We start from the raw sequence: 25,275 nt of genomic DNA, 5'->3' as shown, positions 1-25,275 counted from the left end.
CACCTAACAGACACCACACCTAACAGACACCACACCACATCTCACAGACACCTAACACACCCCACCCCACAGACACCACACCACATCTCAGACATCACACCACATCACAGACACCACACCACATCTCACAGACACCACACCTAACAGACACCACACCAAATCTCACAGACACCACACCTAACAGACACCACACATCACAGACACCACACCACATCTCAGACATCACACCACATCACAGACACCACACCACATCTCACAGACACCTAACACACCACACCCCACAGACACCACACCACATCTCAGACATCACACCACATCACAGACACCACACCTAACAGACACCACACCAAATCTCACAGACACCACACCTAACAGACACCACACATCACAGACACCACACCACACCTTACAGACACCACACCATATCTCACAGACACCACACCTGACAGACACATACAAACCTGTGAAACAGTGAAATAAACAACATATCACAAATGCTTTACTTTTTTGTTTTCTTTTCTTTCTTGTTTTTACTAGAAAAGCAGAAATACATCACATTTCAAAGGAAGCTGCCCCTCCTTCTCTGTAGTTCAGGTGATTTTTATTTTACAGGGTGAAGCAAAGAAAGTAGGGGAGACTACTTTGGATATGGGTCCTCTTTGTATTGTAAGATTAACAATGGGGGAGGATTTGATGGATGTAGACCTGTGTATGTTGTTAGATTAACAATGGGGGAGGATTTGATGGATGTAGACCTGTGTATGTTGTTAGATTAACAATGGGGGAGGATTTGATGGATGTAGACCTGTTGGTTGTTAGATTAACAATGGGGGAGGATTTGATGGATGCAGACCTGTATGTTGTTAGATTAACAATGGGGGAGGATTTGATGGATGTAGACCTGTGTATGTTGTTAGACTAACAATTGGGGAGGATTTGATGGATGTAGACCTGAGTGTGTTGTTAGATTAACAATGGGGGAGGATTTGATGGATGTAGACCTGTGTATGTTGTTAGATTAACAATGGGGGAGGATTTGATGGATGTAGACCTGAGTGTGTTGTTAGATTAACAATGGGGGAGGATTTGATGGATGTAGACCTGTGTATGTTGTTAGATTAACAATGGGGGAGGATTTGATGGATGTAGACCTGAGTGTGTTGTTAGATTAAAAATGGGGCAGGATTTGATGGATGTAGACCTGAGTGTGTTGTTAGATTAACAATGGGAGAGGATTTGATGGATGTAGATCTGTGTGTTGTTAGATTAACAATGGGGGAGGATTTGATGGATGCAGACCTGTGTGTTGTTAGATTAACAATGGGGGAGGATTTGATGGATGCAGACCTGTGTGTGTTGTTAGATTAACAATGGGGGAGGATTTGATGGATATAGACCCGTGTGCTGTTAGATTAACAATGGGAGAGGATTTGATGGATGTAGATCTGTGTGTTGTTAGATTAACAATGGGGGAGGATTTGATGGATGTAGACCTGTTTGCTGTTAGATTAACAAGAGGAGAACACTGACCACAGAGTGGGTCTAGCTGCTGTCAACAGTCATCTTCTTCTTCAGCGTTTGATATTGTTGTCATCACCCTGACGAAGCCCAAGGTTTTCTCCAGGTCAGTCCGGTCACCCCAAAGCTGTGCCTGTAGCTTCACTCCCTCGGGCCAGGTCTGGCGCCACTGATCCCCATAAGTGGGGCAATGTTGGAGAATATGTTCTGGGGTTTGTGTTCCTGTGCCACAGGACATTCATCTGTGTGAGATTTTTCATTCAGCTCAGATGACTCAAAAGCCTGCAGTGGCCTGTACAAAGTCTGAGGAGGATTGTTTCCTGGTGTTACTGGAGTTGCTGAATCACATCTGTCCCTATCTGTCAGCATTCGGCTGTCTCTTCCTTCGGTACTGGCTGTGGATAATGGTTTTGCCTCTCTGTACGTCACTGGGTGACTGAACTGCTCCATTTTACTTCACACTTTTGACAGAGCATCAGCTTTTTCATTCCCAGTGATCCCGCAGTGGGATGGAATCCATTGCATTGTGATGGTAGACACTTGTGAGAGGTCAGTTAGGGTCTTTTGTACAGACACTTGCTGTTGGTCAGTTTGTTTTGCAGTGCTTCTAGCAGAGATTTGCAATAAGTCGAGAAGATGATCTTGGGTGGTGGTCTGGCTGATTCAGCAAGGCTTTTTGCTGCATGGAGGGCAGCACTTGTTTCTGCTCTGTAGTTGGAGGAGATTTTTCCAGTGGGAAATGTTTCTTGTGTGAGTTTTCCAATTGTGTGTTGGATGAAAACTCCTGCTCCTCCGTTGTTTACTGCTCCGTCTGAGGACCCATCAGTAAAGACATGTGTCCACACACTGGGATGGTAATTTCCATCAATCATCTGTTGTGCCACAGCCTTCACGACATATGGAGCTTGGTTTTCCTTACTTTCTATTCCTGGGACGTTTGTGACAATCGAGACTCCTTCCAGGGGGATGTCTGGCTCCTCAAAAACAGGCAGCAATTCCACTTCTTCCTGGTCTGTAGGTAGCAAGTCTGCATTTTTCTGGTGGAGGGATTTTGAGAGATGGTTAAAACTCTGTCTTTTAATCCTGTTCTTGGTGGGGTTCTTGATGCTGGAGTGCACAGGGTGGTCTGGCATGCGCAGCAGCTTCTCACTGTGAATGTAAACCTTCTCTTCCCGTCATTCTTCCAAGGGCTGTAGGTTTGTGTCGTTCTCCATTGCCTGGATCGGGATAGTCTTCAGTTCTCCAGTGATCAGCTGAAGGCCCGCATTTCGCACTTTGTTCAGGTGGTTGGTGTTTGTTTTTGATTGTTAGCAGTTTGTTTTCCTTCACCTTGTCTTCCCTCCACACTACCCAGTCACAAAGAAAGGAATGGTAAAAACATCAAACACCCTTCCACAAAACATTCTGCAAACAACAAACAAAGGAGTAAATCAATCAAATCAAATCAAATCAAACAGAAACCAACTAAAAAACAAAGCATGACAGCCAGGCTGGACTGTTCACAGAAACCTGTGAGGTCTCCACCAGAACAATGTGTGTGTGTGTTGTGCTGTGGTGATGACAGTTCTCTGTTGCACAACACAGTCACTGGCAACGAATAGACATCAGTCCACCTCTGGCACAGTTCTCTCTGTTGCACAACACAGTCACTGGCAACAAGACGGCCAAGACTACCAAAACAGGCTCTCTCACATATCAGCACAAAGCCCCAAACCTGCAGTTTACAATCAAAAGGAATGCCCACATTCCTGGTCATTGTAAATTACCATCACCTACCACAATGGTAAAAGGCCAAAACTAGCTCTCAAATACACAACAATACCAAAGCCTTTTTTAGGGGTATACATTGCTATTTGATTCTAGATTTGTGTCTGTTGCCTCAACATACATATACATGTTTCTATATGTATAAAGCACATAATATATCTCTCTCAATGTGTGGTACAGAAACAAAATGTATGTTACATCATCCATCATTATACAAGGGTCACACATGGAAACCTTGTATCTCATTTGATAGCAAGAAGTTACAAGGCCTGCACTGGTCACACCCAGTGTATACAAATAATCCTGGCCAGAGCACACAGGAAAACCATGACACACACAGACAGCAACATGCTGTGGTGCACATGTACCCTGATGCAGTCACTCCTCTCCACACCACCACCACCACCTCATCAGGCCACCATCAAGAGCAGTATGGAAGAACTTTCTGTTCAAAACAAAGGAAAGAAAACCAAGGCAATGGTTGAACAAGACAGTGAAAAACCCTACAGGCACAGTGGAGGCCCACCCCCCAAGACAAGACAGCCACCCCCTCACTGTCCACCGTTGGCTATATGGTTGTGGTCCGTCCTGCGATGGGTCAGCTGGCTGCTGTCAGACCTGTCCTTGCCTCGGTGCCCATGGGACGAGTGATGCTGGCCATGGTGTTTGTGGCGGTGGCGGTGGCCATGGTGGTGGTGGGAGGAGGAGGTGGAGGAGGCAAGGTTCTGGTAGCGGAGGAACTCCTCCACCTGGGAGATGGGGATGTAGCGGTACTCGCCGTGCTCGGTGTGACACCAGTGGATCCACACACAGCCCAGCAGCAGCAGTGCAGCCACCACCGCCACCACCACCCCCGCCACCACCAGACTGCGCCGCTCCACGTGAAGCAACAGGGACTCCCGCAGCTCTGCACACACAGCAGGCAGTGTTGGGGCACACAGCAGTCATGGCACTCCTCATCATTCATGGCACCCCTCATCATTCATGGCACTCCTCATCATTCATGGCACCCCACAGCAGTCATGGCACTCCTCATCATTCACAGCACCCCACAGCAGTCATGGCACCCCTCATCATTCACAGCACCCCATAGCAGTCAGTCATGGCACCCCTCATCATTCATGGCACCCCAAAGCAGTCATGGTACCCCTCATCATTCACAGCACCCCACAGCAGTCAGTCATGGCACCCCTCATCATTCATGGCACCCCAAAGCAGTCATGGTACCCCTCATCATTCACAGCACCCCATAGCAGTCAGTCATGGCACCCCTCATCATTCATGGCACCCCAAAGCAGTCATGGTACCCCTCATCATTCACAGCACCCCACAGCAGTCATGGCACCCCTCATCATTAAATAGCACCCCACAGCAGTCAGGCACCTCCCCCCCAGCCCCCTACCAGTCAGGGTATCAACACATCCATTTCCAAACACCCCTCATACATCAAACACCCCTCACACATCAAACACCCCTCACACCTCCATTTCCCAACACCCCTCACACCTCCATTTCTCAACACACCTCACACCTCCATTTCTCAACACACCTCACACCTCCATTTCCCAACACCCCTCAATTTCTCAACACACCTCACACCTCCATTTCTCAACACACCTCACACCTCCATTTCCCAACACCCCTCACATCTCCATTTCTCAACGCACCTCACACCTCCATTTCTCAACACACCTCACACTTCCATTTCCCAACACCCCTCACACCTCCATTTCTCAACACACCTCACACATCCATTTCCCAACACCCCTCACACATCCATTTCCAAACACCTCTCACACATCCATTTCCCAACAGCCCTCACACATCCATTTCCCAACACCCCTCTCACATCCATTTCTCAACACACCTCACACATCCAACACCCCTCACACATCCATTTCCCAACACCTCTCACACATACAACACCCCTCACACATCCATTTCTCAACACACCTCACACATCCATTTCCCAACACCCCTCACACCTCCATTTCTCAACACACCTCACACATCCATTTCCCAACACCTGTCACACATACAACACCCCTCACACCTCCATTTCTCAACACACCTCACACCTCCATTTCCCAACACCCCTCACACCTCCATTTCTCAACACACCTCACACATCCATTTCCCAACACCTCTCACACATACAACACCCCTCACACATCCATTTCCCAACACCCCCTCACACATCCTTTCCAAACACCCCTCAGACATCCATTTACCAACACCCCTCACACATCCATTTCTCACACATCCATTTCCAACACCCCTCACACATCCATTTCTCAACATCCCAACACCCCTCACACATCCATTTCCCAACACCCCTCACACATCCAACACCCCTCACACATCCATTTCCCAACACCTTTCCCATATCCATTTCGAAACACCCTTCACACATCCAACACCCCTCCATTTCCCAACACCCCTCACACATCCATTTCCCAACACACCTCACACATCCATTTCCCAACACCCCTCACACATCCATTTCCCAACACCTCTCATACTCCCAACACCCCTCACACATCCATTTCCCAACACCCCTCACACATCCATTTCCCAACACCCCTCACACACCCATTTCCCACACCCCCCAACACAGATCACACATCCAACACCTCTCAAACATCAATCTCCTAACACCCCCACACATCCATGTCCCAACACCCCCACATGCCAACCCCCGAAAGGCCCAGTGACTCACCGCCAGGCAGGTTCTTGAGTTCCTCCATGACCTCACTGGGCAGGGCCTTCAGCTCCTCCATCATCTTGGAGTGCATCACGTTCTCCATGATCTCGTTCAGTTTGTCCTCAAACGACTCACCCCCGCCACCGCCATCCCTGTCCTGGGTGTCACACACACCGCTCTGATCCCCCTCCTGTAACCATGGCAACAGGCCTGGTATGAAGCTTTACAATACTGGTCAGAGTGAGGCTGTACACCATTGACAGTAAGGCTGTACACTATGGACAGAGTGAAGCTGTACACTATTGACAGTGGACAGAATGATGCATTATGGACAGAGTGAGGCTGTGCACTTTACACTGAAAACAGAGTGAGGCTGTGCACTGTGGACAGTGACGCTCTACAATGGAAACAGAGTGAGGCTGTGCACTATGGACAGTGAGGCTCTACAATGGAAACAGAGTGAGGCTGTGCACTATGGACAGTGAGGCTGTGCACTATGGACAGAGTGAGGCTGTATGCCATGGACAGTGAGGCTGTACACTATGGACAGAGTAAGGCTGTACACTATGAACAGAGTGAGGCTGTACACTATGGACAGTGAGGCTGTGCACTATGGACAGTGCCAGGCTGTGCACTATGGACAGAGTGAGGCTGTGCACAATGGACAGAGTAAGGCTGTGCACTATGAACAGTGAAGCTGTACACTATCAACAGAGTGAGGCTGTACACTATGAACAGAGTGAGGCTGAACACTATAGAGAGTGAGGCTGTGCACTATGAACAGTGAGGCTGTGCACTATGAACAGAGGGAGGCTGTACACTATAGAGAGAGTGAGGCTGTGCACTATGAACAGAGGCTGTGCACTATGAACAGAGTGAGGCTGTGCACTATGGACAGTGAGGCTGCAGGCTGTACACTATAGACATAGGGAGGCTGTACACTATGGACAGTGAGGCTGTACTACAGACAGTGAGGCTGTACACTATGGACAGTGTGAGGGTGTACACTATGGACAGTGAGGCTGTACACTATGGACAGATAGAGGCTGTACACTATTGACAGTCAGGCTGGAAAGTGAGGCTGTACACTATGGACAGAGTGAGGCTGTACACTATCATTATGGACAGAGTGATTGATGCTGTACACTATCACTATGGACAGAGTGAGGCTGTACACTATGGACAGTGATGCTGGAGAGTGAGGTTGTACATTATGAACAGTCAGGCTGGACAGTAAGACTGTACTCTATGGACAGAGTGAGGCTGTACAGTGAGGCTGTACACTATGGACAGAGTGAGGCTATACAGTGAAGCTATACACTATCACTATGGACAGAGTGAGGATGTGCACTATGGACAGAGGGAGGCTGTATTCTATGGACAGAGTGATGCTGTACAGTGAGGCTGTACACTACGGACAGAGTAAGGCTGTGCACTATGGACAGAGTGAGGCTGTACAGTGAGACTGTACACTGTGGACAGAGTGAGGCTATACAGTGAAGCTGTACACTATCACTATGGACAGAGTGAGGCTGTGCACTATGGACAGAGTGAGGCTGTACTCTATGGACAGAGTGAGGTTGTACAGTGAGGTTGTACACTATGGACAGAGTGAGGCTGTACAGTGAGGCTGTACACTATGGACAGAGTAAGGCTGTACTCTATAGACAGAGTGAGGCTGTACACTATGAACAGTGAGGCTGTGCACTATGGACAGTGAGGCTGTACACTATGGACAGTGAGGCTGTGCACTATGGACAGAGTGAGGCTATACAGTGAGGCTGTACACTATCACTATGGACAGAGTGAGGCTGTACACTATGGACAGAGTGAGGCTGTACACTGTAACTATGGACTAAGGCTGTACACTATGGACAGAGTGAGGCTATACAGTGGACAGAGTGAGGCTGTACACTATGGACAGTGAGGTTGTACACTATGGACAGTGAGGCTGTGCACTATGGATACACACACACACAAGCGCATTAGCATGTATGTCTCAACAACAGATGCACACACACCAAGCATAAGGTCTCTCTGAGTCTCTCTCTCTTCTCTTGATGTCTCAACAACAAATGCAAACACATCCATGCACAGGCATTCTCTCTCTCTCTCTCTCACAGACACAGACACACAGAGGAAGAAGCAGTGACTGACCTGTTCCCCACACAGCAGCAGCAGGGCAGATAGCAGCGTCAGCATCTTTCTGTGGTGTGTGGTCGATGAGCTCCCCTTGACTGCACAGCTGACAACCAGTTCTGCTGTACCACACCACACCACACCACACCCCTCCCCTTGACTGCACAGCTGACAACCAGTTCTGCTGTCCCACACACCACACCACAACCCTCCCCCTGTCTGCACACTTGACAACCAGGGCAGTGCTACTGTGGCACACTGATGGTCCTGCCCAGCACACTACACCATCAACCTCACTGTCCACTGGGCACACCCTCACTGGGCATCCTGACTGCACACCATGCCCTGCCACCACCTGCAGGCAGCGCTCAGTCCCAGGAAAGTGGCAGCTGGCAGGGTTGCCCTGATGAAGAGCACCACTTGTACTGTTCAACACCTGCCTTGTACTGTTCAACACCTGCACACAACTGGACAGGTAGGTGTGGGGCACAGTGGCTGTCTCTTCACACACCTGGACAGGTAGGTGTGGGGCACAGTGGCTGTCTCTTCACACACCTGGACAGGTAGGTGTGGGGCACAGTGGCTGTCTCTTCACACACCTGGACAGGTATGTGTGGGGCACAGTGGCTGTCTCTTCACACTCCTGGACAGGTAGGTGTGGGGCACAGTGGCTGTCTCTTCACACACCTGGACAGGTAGGTGTGGGGCACAGTGGCTGTCTCTTCACACACCTGGACAGGTAGGTGTGGGGCACAGTGGCTGTCTCTTCACCTGTACACACCTGTCACTTGCTGCCTTGTGCTGATCCCTGGTCTCTGCACACAGACACCACCAGTTGGTAACATGGTTTTTTGCTCAGTCACTACTTGCTCTTTCTCCTCTTCTCTCTGAAAAAATGTCTGTCTTTTCCCCACAGGAAAACACTATGTCTTTCCCCCAGAAACATTCTCCCTCTGTGAACACACTATGTCTTTCCCACAGAAACATTCTCCCTCTGTGAAAACACTATGTCTTTCCCACAGAAACATTCTCCCTCTGTGAACACACTATGTCTTTCCCCCAGAAACATTCCCCCTCTGTGAAAACACTGTCGTCTTTCCCACAGGAACATTCTCCCTCTGTGAACACACTGTCTATGTCTTTCTCATAGAAACATTCTCCCTCTGTGAACACAGTCGTTGTCTTTCCCACAGAAACATTCCCCCTATGTGAACACACTGTCTGTCTTTCCCACAGAAACATTCTCCCTCTGTGAACATACTGTCGTTGTCTTTCCCACAGAAACATTCCCCCTCTGTGAACACACTGTCGTTGTCTTTCCCACAGAAACATTCCCCCTCTGTGAACACACTATGTCTTTCCCACAGAAACATTCTCCCTCTGTGAACACGCTATGTCTTTCTCACAGAAACATTCTCCCTCTGTGAACACACTGTCGTCTTTCTCACAGAAACATTCCCCCTCTGTGAGCACACTATGTCTTTCCCACAGAAAAATTCCCCCTCTGTAAACACACTATGTCTTTCCCACAGAAACATTCCCCCTATGTGAACACACTATGTCTTTCCCCCAGAAACATTCCCCCTCTGTGAAAACACTGTCGTCTTTCCCACAGGAACATTCTCCCTCTGTGAACACACTATGTCTTTCTCATAGAAACATTCTCCCTCTGTGAACACAGTCGTTGTCTTTCCCACAGAAACATTCCCCCTATGTGAACACACTGTCTGTCTTTCCCACAGAAACATTCTCCCTCTGTGAACATACTGTCGTTGTCTTTCCCACAGAAACATTCCCCCTCTGTGAACACACTATGTCTTTCCCACAGAAACATTCCCCCTCTGTGAACACACTATGTCTTTCCCACAGAAACATTCTCCCTCTGTGAACACACTATGTCTTTCCCACAGAAACATTCTCCCTCTGTGAACATACTGTCGTTGTCTTTCCCACAGAAATATTCCCCCTCTGTGAACACAGTGTCGTTGTCTTTCCCACAGAAACATTCCCCCTATGTGAACACACTGTCTATGTCTTTCTCACAGAAATATTCTCCCTCTGTGAACACACTGTCTATGTCTTTCCCACAGAAACATTCCCCCTCTGTGAACACACTATGTCTTTCCCCCAGAAACCTCTCTCTGTGAACATACTGTCGTTGTCTTTCCCACAGAAATATTCCCCCTCTGTGAACACACTATGTCTTTCCCACAGAAACATTCTCCCTCTGTGAACACAGTGTCGTTGTCTTTCCCACAGAAACATTCCCCCTATGTGAACACACTGTCTGTCTTTCTCACAGAAATATTCTCCCTCTGTGAACACACTGTCGTTGTCTTTCCCACAGAAACATTCCCCCTATGTGAACACACTATGTCTTTTCCCCAGAAACCTTCTCTCTCTGTGAACACACTGTCTGTGTCTTTCCCACAGGAACATTCCCCCTCTGTGAACACACTGTCTGTGTCTTTCCCACAGGAACATTCCCTCTCTCTCCACAACACTTGATTGTGATGAAGATGACTCGAACACATTCAGTACACAACAGACAGGCAGTCAGCAATGGCAACATCCCAACCTTCCAGGTGTATATGTCATGAAACTTCTAAAACACTACCAAGAAGAGAGTGATAAAAAACTGATGTGTGACAAAAGCTTTGTGCACTCTTCTCTTCTAACAGCCCTGGTAACAGGTGGGAAACATTGACTGTACCTTGTGTACTCACATATGTATAAACAATGTGAGTCTGTAACAACATTCATTTGGCTCCTGCCCCCCCCCCCCCCCCAATCCCCGTGTGTGTGTGTGTGTGTGTGTGTGTGTGCGTGTGAGAAAGTATGTGTGAGAGAGAGAGAGAGAGAGAGAGAGAGAGAGAGAGCGAGAGAGAGAGAGAGAAAGTGTGTGTGTGTGTGCGCATTAGTGAGTAAGAGTGTGTGTGTGTGTGTGTGTGTGTGTGTGTGTGTGTGTGTGTGTGTGTGTGTGTGTGTGTGTGAGAGAGAGAGAGAGAGAGAGAGAGAGAGAGAGAGAGTGTGTGTGTGTAAGAGTGTGTATGTGTGTGTGTGTGTGTGTGTGTGTGTGTGAGAGAGAGAGAGAGTAAATGTGTGAGTGTGTGTGTGTGTGTGCATGCATGAGTGCATGTGTTTGTGTATGTGTGTGTGTGTGTATGTGTGTGTGTAGCACTGCTAAAACACTCTTTCCTCCTGACCTGCTGGCTGCCAACTGAACTGCTTGTTTCCATGACATCCATCACAATCTGTTACCCAGCTCCAGCATGTGAATGAGTGCATGCCTGTGTATGTTATGTGGAGGAGAAGTGGTGGTGGTAGGGGCAGAGAGACCATATGCAAGCAGGTGCAGGGTGGTGTTTGTGCCTGAATGCATATCACTGGATTTTGTTGCTTGTAAACTGCCTGTATTCCAGAATATAAAGTGCTATGTACCAAAATATAAAGTATGTTTGCACAACTTCTAGAATTGTTAGAGAGAGAGAGAGAGAGAGAGAGAGAGAGGAAGAGAATGCACGGCACGCATGTGTGTGTGTGTGTGTGTGTGTGTGAATTTACTGTTGTGTGATTTTACTGTTGTGTGTATATTCAGTACTATCGTGTTCTTTTGCTTTTTCACAAATGTTTTTGTGAAGCACATAGTGTGAAAGAGCGCCACAGAAATATTCAACCAATATCATGACTGTTAATATCATGATGTCACAAACACAACAAAGTGCAAAAACCTGTAACAAATGACACATCACTTTGAAACGAAACACCACCATTTAATGACAAATTCAACATCTACTCAAGCATTTGCAGTCCTATTTGAATCTGTCAATGTGCGGCAGTCACACAGACAGGCCAGTGTGTCACAAGGAGTGGTTCACAACAGATACAACACCTACACTGCACAGCCCTTTTCTTTTGACTCAGTTAAATTCAGACGTGACAGGCTCAGTGACAGACTGGGGGCAAGATCAAGCAACAAAGTGTGAGCACCACAAGTCAAAGTGCAGAGAGCTAAACACTTGGCCATGCATGCCAACTATCTGGTGACCTTTCTTCCCATGACCTGGACAGATTGTGTGGCCTGCCCACTGTTTCCACACAAAACACCCAAACCCAGTGATGACCCACTAACACTATCACAAACCTTTCTTGAAAGACACAGATCAGTCAGGAGACACTTCACCAAACTGAAATGGTTGACAGCAACCCCATTAAGTTAACACGTGGACTGTGAAGCTGACTAACAAAGAGCAGTTGGGGTCTCACACAAAGGGAAAGTCCCATGGAAACATGAACAGCACAAAGCATAGACATGTGCCATACGTGCTGAAATGAATAGTTGTATACTCAACTTCAGAGATCAACATACATCATTTCACAACCTTGCAAACAAATTACCTGTGGTGACCCCTGTCACTTCCTTTTGGAAAGAGAGAAGCAAGGAAGACTGACCTAAAAATAGAACAAGGAGTGGGGTGGACTGTTGGATCTTGTGATTCATGCAGAGAGCTGCACATCAGTAGTAATGCCATGTAAACACCTGGTAAATCTGTTTGCATTTCCACCCTCTCCCTTTCTGCAAACTCCCTCCCCACAACCCCTCTATTGTCAATTCTGTGAGTGTGTGTCTTTCCACTCCCTCCCTGTCAATCTGTCTTTCCACTCCCTCCCTCTGTCAATCTGTCTTTTCACTCCCTCCCTCTGTCAGTCTGTGTCTTTCCACTTCCTCCCTCTGTCAGTCTGTGTCTTTCCACTCCCCTCCCTCCCTGTGTCAGTCTGTCTCTTTCCTCTCCCTCCTTCTGTCAGGCTGTGTCTTTCCTCTCCCTCCCTCCCTCTGTCAATCTGTCTTTCCACTCCCTCCCTCCCTCTGTCAGTCTGTGTCTTTCCTCTCCCCCTCTGTCAATCTGTGTCTTTCTACTCCCTCCCTCTGTCAATCTGTGTCTTTCCACTCCTTCCCTCCCTCTGTCAATCTGTCTTTCCTCTCCCTCCCTCTGTAAATCTGAGTCTTTCCACTCCTTCCCTCCCTCTGTCAATCTGTGTCTTTCCACTCCTTCCCTCCCTCTGTCAATCTGTGTCTTTCCTCTCCCTCCCTCCCTCTGTCAGTCTGTCTTTCCTCTCCCTCCCTCTGTCAGTCTGTGTCTTTCCTCTCCCTCCCTCTGTCAATCTGTGTCTTCCCCTCCCCCCCATGTCAATCTGTGTCTTTCCACTCCTTCCCTCCCTCTGTCAATCCGTGTCTTTCCACTCCCGCTCTGTCAATCTGTGTCTTTCCACTCCTTCCCTCCCTCCGTCAATCCGTGTCTTTCCACTCCCGCTCTGTCAATCTATGTCTTTCTACTCCCTCCCTCTGTCAATCTGAGTCTTTCCATTCCCTGCCTCCCTCTGTCAATCTGTGTCTTTCCTCTCCCTCCCTCCCTCTGTCAGTCTGTGTCTTTCCTCTCCCTCCCTCTGTCAGTCTGTGTCTTTCCTCTCCCTCCCTCTGTCAGTCTGTGTCTTTCCTCTCCCTCCCTCCGTCAGTCTGTGTCTTTCCTCTCCCTCCCTCTGTCAATCTGTGTCTTTCCACCCCCCCCCCCCCCTCTGTCAATCTGTGTCTTTCCACTCCTTCCCTCCCTCTGTCAATCTGTGTCTTTCCACTCCCCCTCTGTCAATCTGTGTCTTTCCACTCCCTCCCTCTGTCAGAGTCTTTCTTCTCTCTCCCTCTGTCAATCTGTTTCCACTCCCTCCCTCTGTCAATCTGTGTCTTTCCACTCCCCCCTCTGTCAATCTGTGGATTTCCACTCCCTCCCTTCCTCTGTCAGTCTGTGTCTTTCCACTCCCCCCCTCTGTCAGTCTGTGTCTTTCCACTCCCTCCCCCCCCCCCTTCTGTCAGTCTGTGTCTTTCCACCCCACCCCCCCTTCTGTCAGTCTGTGTCTTTCCACTCCCTTCCTCTGTCAGTCTTTGTTTTTCCACTCCCTCCCTCCCTCTGTCAATCTGTGTCTTTCCACTCCCTCCCTCCCTATGTCAATCTGTGTCTTTCCACTCCCTCCCTCCCTCTGTCAATCTGTGTCTTTCCACTCCCTCCCTCCCTCTGTCAATCTGTGTCTTTCCACTCCCTCCCTCCCTCTGTCAATCTGTGGAATTCCACTCCGTCTCTTCCTCTGTCAGTCTGTGTCTTTCCACTCCCTCCCCAACCCCCTGTCAGTCTGTGTCTTTCCACCCCACCCCCCTCCCACCTGTCAGTCTGTCTTTCCACTCCCTCCCCACCCCCCTATCAATCTGTGTCTTTCCATTCCCCCCCCCCCTCTGTCAGTCTGTGTCTTTCCACTCCCTCCCTCTGTCAAGTCTTTGTCTTTCCACTCCCTCCCTCTGTCAGTCTGGGTTTTTTTTTCCACTTCCTCCCTCTGTCAATCTGAGTGTTTCTTTAATGAAGGGGGGAAAGTGGGAAGGGAGAGGGGAGGAGAGAAAAAAAATTCAGTGGGAAAAGACATGTGTGTAACTCTCTGTGTGTGTGTGTGTGTGTGTGTGTGTGTGTGTGTGTGTGTAAGCATGCACACGTGCATGTGTGTTTGTTAAACTCTGTAACTGTGAGTGTGTGTATGTATGTGTTTGTGTGTGGGGGTGGGAGTCTGTGAGTGAGTGAGTGCGTGAGTGAGTGTGTGTGTGTGTGTGTGTGTGTGTGTGTGTGTGTGTGTGTGTGTGTGTGTGTGTGTGAGAGAGAGAGGGAGGGAGAAAGAGAGAGGGAGAGAGGGAGAAAGAGAAATCATGGAGAATATTTGCTCTTCTTGTTGTCCACTCTTTCTCTCCTCAGTTACCTTCACCTTTCAAAATGACTGAGTGCATCATGCACTACACGAGTGCAAGCAGGTGTACTAACAGAATACTGAGCACTCATCATGCACTACAATATAAATAGTGCAAGCAGGTGTACTAACAGAATAATGACCACACATCATGCACTACAAGAGTGCAAGTAGGTGTACTAACAAAATACTGAGCACACATCATGCACTTAGTGAGTGCAATCCGATGTACTAATAGAGTACTGACTGCTGTGTGGGGATATCTTTTAACTGAACTCAGCTCAATGTTGAATTGACCTGAAGATAAGGCCACTGTACTTTGTTCTGCTCCACAAACAATTCACTTTGTTCCACACATGCACCACTACAGTTCAAAGCAGGTGATTTCAGAAATGTGCTAACCTGACTGTTGCCTGAATACCTGCAAACAGCAGCCACTGGCCCCTGACTGATCAATGTAGTTAGCGATGTTGACTCTCACCCTTGGAGGGCAGACCTCTCTGTTCTGCTCATCGTCATTTCCTGCACTAGGTACAAACCACGGTGTTGTGTGCAGTATCATTTCACAGTCGGAGAACAGCATGGGGATGAAACACATGTGAACTGTTCAATTCCCCAATAAACCGTCACACACACACCAATAAACCATCACACACACACCAATAAACCATCACACACACACAATAAGCTGACACACACACACAATAAACCGTCACACACACACACACAATAAACTGTCATACACACACACACACACAATAAACCGTTACACACACCAATAAACTGTCAAACACACACCAATAAACCGTTACACACACACACACACACAATAAACCGTCACACACATCAATAAACCGTCACACACACACCAATAAACCGTTACACACACACACACACACACAATAAACCGTTACACACACCAATAAACCGTCACACACACACCAATAAACCGTTACACACACACACACTAAACCGTCACACACATCAATAAACCGTCACACACACACCAATAAACTGTCACACATACACCAATAAACCATCACACACACACAATAAACCGTCACACACACCAAACTCTTCAAGTCAGTCTTTCTATATACTGGAGACGTGTGATGAAGACAGTTCAATCTCTGACACAGAGACACCAAATGAAGAAAGATGGCAAAAGAGAGTGAGGAAGGGACATGTTAGACAGCTTCAAGACATAATCTAGGAGAGACTGAGACAGAGGCAGTGAGAGAGAGAGAGAGAGAGAGAGAGAGAGAGAGAGAGAGAGAGAGAGAGACAGAGAGAGAGACAGAGAGAGAGAGAGACAGAGAGAGAGAGAGAAGAAAAAATAATAAAAGAAAATAGAGACCAGGACAGAGAATAAGGAAAAATGAATGTAAAGCTACATGGCGTGAGACAGAAAGACAGACCAGGACAGAGAATAAGGAAAAATGAATGTAAAGCTACATGGCGTGAGACAGAAAGACAGACCAGGACAGAGAATAAGGAAAAGGAATGTAAAGCTACATGGCGTGAGACAGAAAGACAGACCAGGACAGAGAATAAGGAAAAAGAATGCAAAGCTACATGGCATGAGACAGAAAGACAGACCAGGACAGAGAATAAGGAAAAATGAATGTAAAGCTACATGGCGTGAGACAGAAAGACAGACCAGGACAGAGAATAAGGAAAAAGAATGTAAAGCTACATGGCGTGAGACAGAAAGACAGACCAGGACAGAGAGTAAGGAAAAAGAATGTAAAGCTACATGGCGTGAGACAGAAAGACAGACCAGGAGACAGACAGACAGCAAACCAACCAAATTCAACAAAATCTGACGACAATGCTGGACAAAAACTGTATATTCAGTTGAATCAGAAAAAAACAATCCACAAGACTCAACAAAAGAAATATGTCTTAGAGTTCCCACTCAAGAGATTCACACCACCTTCACACCCAAACTGCCAACAACTGCACAAAGCAGGCCAAGACCCTTTCAGTCCAACAGCACATGCCTGACCCCTTCCAGTCCAACCCTACAACCAGGAAACAAGTGTTACAGCAGTTGAGTGCTGTCTGAGATCGCTGGATGATCTCACCAATAACAGCTTGAACAGCTTACATCACCACACCTCTTCCCATTCTCTTCAGTTCTCCGCATGTATGTAATGTGGGCCCAGTGTTGGAACAATAGGGCCTAAGAACTGCACTTCACGTATAGACATCTCTGCTTTTTTTCGGCAAAACAAACCTGTTGTACTTTAACAGTTGCCACCCCAAGCCTGGAAAGACATGTGAGAATGTGTGTGCATGTGTAGGTGTGTGTGTGTGTGTGTGTGGGTGGGGTGGGGTGTAATCAGTTGCTGTGGGAAACTCCTGTGTCATCCCACCCACACCCTGTCCCACCCTCACTGTCACCACCACAGGCACTTGATGCACGATGTTCTGAAGTCAGGCACACAGCCAGCCTATTATCTTATTAATAAACCACGGCACATTAAACCAGGGACACATGGTATCCATGGTGCACATTAACTGCAACTGCCGTTCTCCAATTTGGAATTATACAGTATAGTATTGTCCACTGGTTGAGAGAGAGAGAGAGAGAGAGAGAGAGAGAGAGAGAGAGAGTTCATATTTCATGTGAAAAAAAAAGTTCATGCAGGTTCCTATGATTCAGGTCAGGCCAGCCTGACTCTAAGCCAACAGGGCAAAGTTCACAAATATCACCCTGGATTGTCCTCTCTCTAAGTCTTCACCTGCCATTATCCTGCTTTAGTAGATTAAAACAAAACAAAACAAAACAAAAACAACTGTAAAACTGCTGGGCCGGACGGCATTATTTGAAAACTTTTCAAAAATAAATGTAAAACTGATACAGTCTGGTGTTCTTTTTTGACAGTCTTTCTGATAAATGAATTTACCCTGAAAAAAAGTTGTGATCCATCTTTCTTCCCCTCTATAACTTAGAAAGGTAATGTAGATAATCCCAGTAACTATCAAGGCATTTCTCTCTGCAATGTTACAAATAAGAGGTACAGTAGAATCATTAACCACAGATGACAGGAATGGGGAGAAGGAAATAATATTACTGGAGAGTTTCAGGCCGAATTAACACACAACTATTCTATAGTGGATCATGTTTACTCTGATGTCCTTTATACAGAAACAGTTCTTTCAATTGTAAATTATAATGTAGCTTTTCTTGAGAAAACCTTCAATTCTGCAAATTGAAGCATGTTATGGCTTTTCTTGAGAAAACCTTCAATTCTGCAAATTGAAGCATGTTATGGGCAGTTCTGTTCAAAAATGGTATTCAAAGTAAATTCTTCAATGTGTAATGAGTATGGACAACTGTGTGAAATCCAGAGTTAAATGTGGTGGGAATTTTGTCAGATTATGTGCACAAGTGGCGTTAAACATAGGGAAGTATGCAGTCATGCAGTGTGTGTGTGCGCACGCGCGTGTGTGTGTGTATGTGTGTGTATACACATGTGTGTGTGTATATGTGTGTATACACATTACACGTGTGTGTGTGTGTGTGTGTGTGTGTGTGTCTGTGTGTGATTTGGGGTTGGAGATGGTGGTTAAAGGGGGATACAAAGAAAAAAAACAAAAAACAAAGGGGATAAACTGGAATAATGGAATCAACAATTCATAAATATCTGTGTAACAGCAATCAATTAACAACATAAGTACCAATATATAAAAAAATCAATAGAATTCAATATCAGGAGACAGCATCACAGAAACACTCCTACTGGGCTATGTAACAGGGATTCGGCAATTTCAGTCAACTGTAACTGGTTGGACATTATTTCTTCTATGTTTTGTTCTGAAAATGTTCTAACTTTATTTGACTTTGGATGTAACCTGGCAATCGTTTGACACTGAAACAAAATATGATTTTGTGTGATCTGTTTACCACAAACACAATAAACGTTTTTGCTAAACTTTGTCTTGAAAGGTTCTAGTCTTATTTGAGACACCAGAGAGGTTACCAGTCTATGGTAGAACAATGGGAAATCCATCAATTTGTATTGTGTAATTTCAGTTGTTAGCCCCTTTTCCTTTGGGTATGTAATCCTGTCATAAGCACTAACTTGACATCTGCTCCATATGGAAGACTCCAGAAGTCTGCAACATTCTGAAACTGTTGGATAACTATTTCCAAAGTATTCTCGGTTCTTTACGAACCCTTTTTTGCTGATCTGTCGGCCATTCCATTTCCTTTTATACCAACATAAGAGGGTACCCAGCAAAATTCAGTAGTTGTGAAAAGAAAGTCTGTCACACTCACTCACAGACAATAATAAACACATGAAGATGCTGTGCTCCACACCTCTGTTTGAACCACTGAATAACATGGTCAGCTTTTCTGCCACCATGGTACCACACCTCATAACAAGAAGCAGTTCTGGAGTTTCTACCAGCATGCAGTTAGGTGAGACACAGAGAGAGAGAGAGAGAATGAATGAATGAATAAATGAATTAATGAATTTTCTTTAATGAGGGAAGTGGAATAAGCAAGGACATGCTTTTTTTCATCTGGCCCTCAGGGCAAAGAAATTAAACAAGCAAACAAAACAAAATAAAAAAAATACACTACTACTACTATCACTACTACTACTACTTCTAAGTAAATAAGTTAAAATAAATAATGATAAAAAGAAGAGAGAAAGAACAAAATAATGTCATAACAAGAAAGATAAAATTATACAAATACTGAAACGGACAATTCACACTCACAAATGAGTACACTTGCTTATGCATAAATATGTAACCATCCCTAATCATGATAACAACAAGAGAGAGAGAGAGAGAGAGAGAGAGAGAGGGGGGGGGGAGAGAACACTTTACACTGAATTGTTTATTGTACATTGGCCATAGGCCCTTATACAAACACATGGAGGTGAGGGGGGGGGGGAGGGTTAGGAGGGTGGGGGAGATGGGGCATAGGGGAACAAGGGGGGGGGGGGGGGGGGGGGGGGGGGGGGGGGGGAGGGGGGGGGGGGTCAAGGGGGTAGGAGGTAGGGAAATGGGATGGATGTGGCAGCAATATTGAATCATAAACATATCAAATCCCATGAGTAAGACGTTTCCTTCTGTTCATTGCATCCCTTTTCAATGTACACTCAAACAGTACATGTTTTTCAGTTTCAATGGAAGATTTACAGCATAAACACATCTTTTTATCTGTTTAATCACTGTATCGGTGTATGTTATTACTAACTGGTAATACATTCAGTCTCAGTTGTGTGATAGCTACTCTGTAACAGTACACATCAATACTTGAGATGTATGCTTCTTTTTCAAAAATACTTTTAAACGATGTGTAGCTCATATATCTGTCACTGTCTCTCAAGGATCCAGTCCATTCTTGTATGTACATATCAATAAGCCTTTGCTTCAAAGCACTAAGAAAGATTTTTACATTACCAACACCTTGCTGAAGCCAAACAATATTAAAACCTGTTTCACAGAGAATCTTCCTAACATGAGTTACCCAACAATGTTTCCCTGACATATCTATCATCTCACACACACACACACACACAAACCCACAAAAAAAAACAAACGCACTTACACAAAGTGACAAACATAGGTACATGCACTCATGCATGCAACACACACATTCCAGAGAGACTGACCTACAATACATCAACAGACAAAAGTCATTAACTCCATTCAAACTATGATAAACACCAAAACTGATATGCATACTCCAATATCTCACAATAAATTTAATCAGAATGGTTTCCTTCACAAATGTCATGAATATTAACACACACACACACACACACACACACACACATATATATATATATATATATATATATATATACTTTATATCAAAATATATATACTCCTTTATAAACATGTCATAAATATTGAGAAATATCAGTTGATTCATCCTGATCAGGAAAATGACAACTGTACAGTTGGCTGCTTTAAAAATATGAAAGCAGTGTTGGGTGATATTGTTGCACTAGTTAAAAACCACACTGAATCACCATGTTCAATTCAGACATGCAAATCAAGGATACCTCTGTTGTAGCATATCACTACTGCTGTGTGATTTCATCCCTATCCCTATCCACCCCACAACCTCCAACACACTGATCAAATGACAAAGATCAGAATTCCCTGTGAAAGCTGTCAACAGACAGCCAGCAGTCACTGTGTCAGTCAACAGGTGTCAGGTGAACAATCAACAGCCTGCTGATGCTACCAGCCATCAGTGAACAGGTGTCAGGTGAACAATCAACAGCCTGCTGATGCTACCAGGTGTCAGTCAACAGGTGTCAGGTGAACAATCAACAGCCTGCTGATGCTACCAGGTGTCAGTCAACAGGTGTCAGGTGAACAATCAACAGCCTGCTGATGCTACCAGCTGTCACTGCTCACAAGGTCTCACCTTTCCTTGCCACTCAACCATGGAGCTTTATAACCACACTGCCAGCACACTGAATCATGGAGCTTTACAAAAACACTGCCAGCGCACTTTTCTTTGTTTGTGGGCTGCAATACCCACATTCACTTGTATGTATATGAGTGGACTTTTACATGTATGATGTTTTTACCCCGCCATGTAGGCAGCCATACTCCGTTTTCGAGGTGTGCATGCTGGGTATTTTCTTGCTTCCATGACCCACCGAACGCTGACACGGATTACAGGATCTTTAACGTGTGTATTTGATCTTCTGCTTGCGTATACAAATGAAGGGGGTTCAGGCAGTAGCAAGTCTGCACATATGTTGACATGGAAGATTGGAAAAATCTGCACCCTTTACCCACCAGGTGCCATTACCGAGATTTCAACCTGTGACCCTCAGATTGAAAGTCCAATGCTTTAACCACTCAGCTAATGCACCCACCTGCCAGCACACTGAAACACAGAGCTTTATAACCACAGCTTTATGCCTTTATAACCACACAGCCAATACACTGATCCATGGAGCTTTATACCTTTATAACCACACTGCTAACACACTGAACCATGGAGCTTTATGCCTTTATAACCAAACAGCCAACACACTGATCCATGGAGCTTTATACCTTTTTACCACACTGCCAACACACTGAACCATGGAGCTTTATGTCTTTATAACCACACAGCCAACACACTGAACCATGGAGCTTTATGTCTTTATAACCACACAGCCAACACACTGAACCATGGAGCTTTATACCTTTATTAGTTTATAACCACACAGCCAACACACTGAACCATGGATCTTTATGTCTTTATAACCACACAGCTAACACACTGAACCATGGAGCTTTATGCCTTTAAAACCACACTGCCAGCACAATGAACCATGGAGCTTTATAATTATACCTTTATAACCACACTGCCAGCATAATGAACCATGGAGCTTTATAAAAATACTGCCAGTACACTGAACCATGGAACTTTATGCCTTTATAACAACACTGCCAACACACTGAACCATGAAGCTACATAATTATACCTTTATAACCACACTACCAGCACAATGAACTATGGAGCTTTATAAAAATACTGCCAGCACACTGAAACATAGATCTTTATAACCATAGCTTTATTCCTTTGTAACACACTGTCAGCACACTGAATCAGGGAGCTTTATACCGTTATAACTCACTGAACCATGGAGCTTTATAAGCACAGCTTTATACAGGTCTTTATAAACACACTGCCAGCACTTTGAACCATGTCCTGTTGTAAATGCTTCATGAAACTGGTCTGCCATCTGATGTGTTTTAAATCTATGCAAAATAGCCATTTGTGGATGATTAGCACAGAACATTCACCTTCACAAGTGACACAGCATCCATGACAAAATGATAAGAGAAAAACAAAATATTTTCAACTCGTGCATGCATACGTAAGTGCATGCGTGTGTGTCTGTCTGTGTCTGAATGTTTGTCTCTGCATGTGCATGCATGTTTTATGTTAATGTGGATTTTGTAAACTATCAAATGTGCAGAAAATAACTCCTTTCTCGCCTGTTCTTTATCCCATGCCCCTCTCGTCAGGATATGCTGCACATGACACAATGTGTGCTGCTTATAAAATGAACAAGCTGAGACCACTATCTTTACGAGAGAGGGCACAAAGGCTGTCACTGATGTCTGGGTCCCCAGCTGACATGTTAATTACATCAACTTCTCAAAGTCAGCTGCTCATGTGACACTGCTTTATTCAACTTCAAGTCACTGAGAGATTCTGAGATCTCTGTGACAAGTGATTGTAAACAGTCACCACACTACTCACTTCATCCCCAGTCTACTTCACTGCCTGATGGGCAACTGGAATCCAGCATTACACATTCATACTGACCAAAACAATGTTTCATGCAGGTAACCATGTCCAAATAATAGAAAGAAAGCACATTTGACCAAAATATAATATTTCATGTTGGTAATGCTGAAGAACTTTAGTTACAACACATCTTGCTGCCAGTTATATATATCAGTTTTGTTATTTTGGAATGCTCATGATGTGAACTGGTCAAAACTTTCTCAAACTGTTGACAATTTTAATATGAACAAGACTGCTAAAATCTCAACAACTGGAAAAAAACAAACAACAAACAAAACGCACAGACACACACAAAACAGACACACACCATTTAATTTTTTAAAATATTTCATAGTACTTAAAAATGACATGTCAGACTTTTGGCCTCCAGTAACAAACACATATATTTCTAAAATATTACAACTCATGGCTACCTTGTTGGTACGTAACATCAAGAGGAATTCTTCCATAAAATTACAGATTAATTATCATTAAACTTAAAGAATGAAAAATGTTGTCAAGCCAAACTAAACTATCAGAATATTACCCAATGAATCATACTTGTTTCAATAAATAAAAAAGTCAAACATCAGAAATGAAAAAAGCAAACACAAAAACACTTGTAAGTGTTGTAAAATGGGTACTGTTACCTTGGCTACAGAGACTTGTAGGTTTATGTCTGCTTGCAATGCAGCAGCATCTTGGAACAGTTAGTGTCTGCATTGCCTGCATGTGTGTGTGTGTGTGTGTGTGTGTGTGCATGTGCGTGTGTGTGCGTGTGTGTATGTGTGTGTGTGCGCGCGCGTGTGTGTGACAGACAGACAGAAGTAGAGAGAGAAAGAGACTGAGAGAGATAGATACACAAAGAGGAGTAGTGGGCACGAGAGTTGGCTCTTCTTCTGTTCTTGTGAGATGCCTCATGAAGAAGCAGTGACAGACTGCTGATTGCAGAATGAACCATTTTCAGAATTGTTCAAGTCAAAATGGTAAACATGCAGGCAGTTTCTAAGCAGCACTTAGTGCTACTGCTGTAACAAAACCACCTGACACTTTTCTGTCTTTGTACGGTAACCTGGCACACTGACCGACTTTCATCCAATTCATGTCATGGTCACAATGACGCTGCTTTGTGGGTATGAGGTACAAGTCACTCTACCCCCCTGCCCCAGCACTCCCACCCCCTTCCACCTCCCCACGAAAAAACAACTCCCTGCAGCCTCCAGTGGTGTGAGCTGACCGCCTTGTCCAGCGTTGTCAAAGCAAACCCTGGAAGCCGTAGCCTGTTGCTGTCTGCACTCTACTCACGCGAAATTTGATACATAGGTTTTGGTATAAAGCTAACAAGTAATCAGGGCCAGGGGCCAGGAAGGGCCGGTGGGGAGTAAGACTGCCCTACTTATAAATGCCGTCACAGCTTGTTATCACTCAGATACATATCGACTGACAGGATTACTTACATGGACACGATACAAGCAGATCAGCAGTCAGCGTGAAACGTAAACTCTGGAAACTTCCCACTAACTTCAGTCACAAGTCACTCGGTCGCTAAGTCGACAACTAAAAAATGGTAGTCAAGTATGTCTCGATTGTCGAAATTACACTTCACAATCATTGAAACGGGTGAAAGTGATGGGATATAATCAACATGAAGAATCGCTGAGAAAAGACAGATGTTTCTTGATTCAGCTGCTCTGAGTAAACAGCAAGAAACTCACATTCAGTTACCGCAACTTCCACGCAAGAAAATTTCCCTTACCTCAGGCTCACCAGTTTTTCTCCGCCATAGTTACAGCGGGAGGAAACTCTTCGCGATTGTTTCTTGACTTTCATTGATCACCTCCCTTGCTCTCTCAGACAAGACAAGATAGATCAGGGGGTATTATTATTTGTGTAAAGAAAAGTATTGAAGATAAATGTAAGTATGTGCAATCCAAATCTCAGTTTGTATCCTGGTGTGATTTTGATAAAAGATTATTTAACACTGACAAAGATGTACTTCTTGGTGGTATATACACACCACCGGAAAGCTCACAATATGCTTCGCGACTCTTGTTTTGCAGACATAGAGCAAGAAATGGTTGATCTTAATAATGCT

The 25,275-nt window shown here is 45.3% G+C and overlaps 1 protein-coding gene across 7 annotated transcripts; it reads right to left on the bottom strand.

Annotated features, from left to right (window-relative positions):
* Positions 1–948: 948 nt before the first annotated feature.
* On the bottom strand, positions 949–24,976 carry LOC143284626 (uncharacterized). 7 transcript variants are annotated; one of them, XM_076591489.1, is made up of 5 exons: positions 24,937–24,976; positions 15,308–15,432; positions 8,147–8,943; positions 6,005–6,179; positions 949–4,192 (listed from the first exon to the last, which is right to left on the bottom strand). In XM_076591489.1, the coding sequence occupies exons 3-5, from the start codon at positions 8,189–8,191 to the stop codon at positions 3,837–3,839; spliced, it is 576 nt and encodes a 191-aa protein (XP_076447604.1). In that variant the 5' UTR covers positions 8,192–8,943; positions 15,308–15,432; positions 24,937–24,976; the 3' UTR covers positions 949–3,836. The 7 variants fall into 7 exon arrangements, with proteins under 7 accessions (XP_076447604.1, XP_076447605.1, XP_076447607.1 ...); XM_076591490.1 differs by lacking the exon at positions 24,937–24,976 and adding an exon at positions 16,993–17,201 and having other exon boundaries at positions 15,308–15,427; XM_076591492.1 differs by lacking the exon at positions 24,937–24,976 and adding an exon at positions 16,993–17,201 and having other exon boundaries at positions 15,327–15,427.
* Between the last annotated feature and the right edge of the window lie 299 nt (positions 24,977–25,275).

This window comes from Babylonia areolata, chromosome 8 (assembly GCF_041734735.1).
Source record: "Babylonia areolata isolate BAREFJ2019XMU chromosome 8, ASM4173473v1, whole genome shotgun sequence".
Taxonomy (NCBI): Eukaryota; Metazoa; Mollusca; class Gastropoda; order Neogastropoda; family Buccinidae; genus Babylonia; species Babylonia areolata.
The sequence above is the reverse complement of the archived record's forward strand: the minus strand, read 5'-3'. Positions and strand labels throughout refer to the sequence as shown.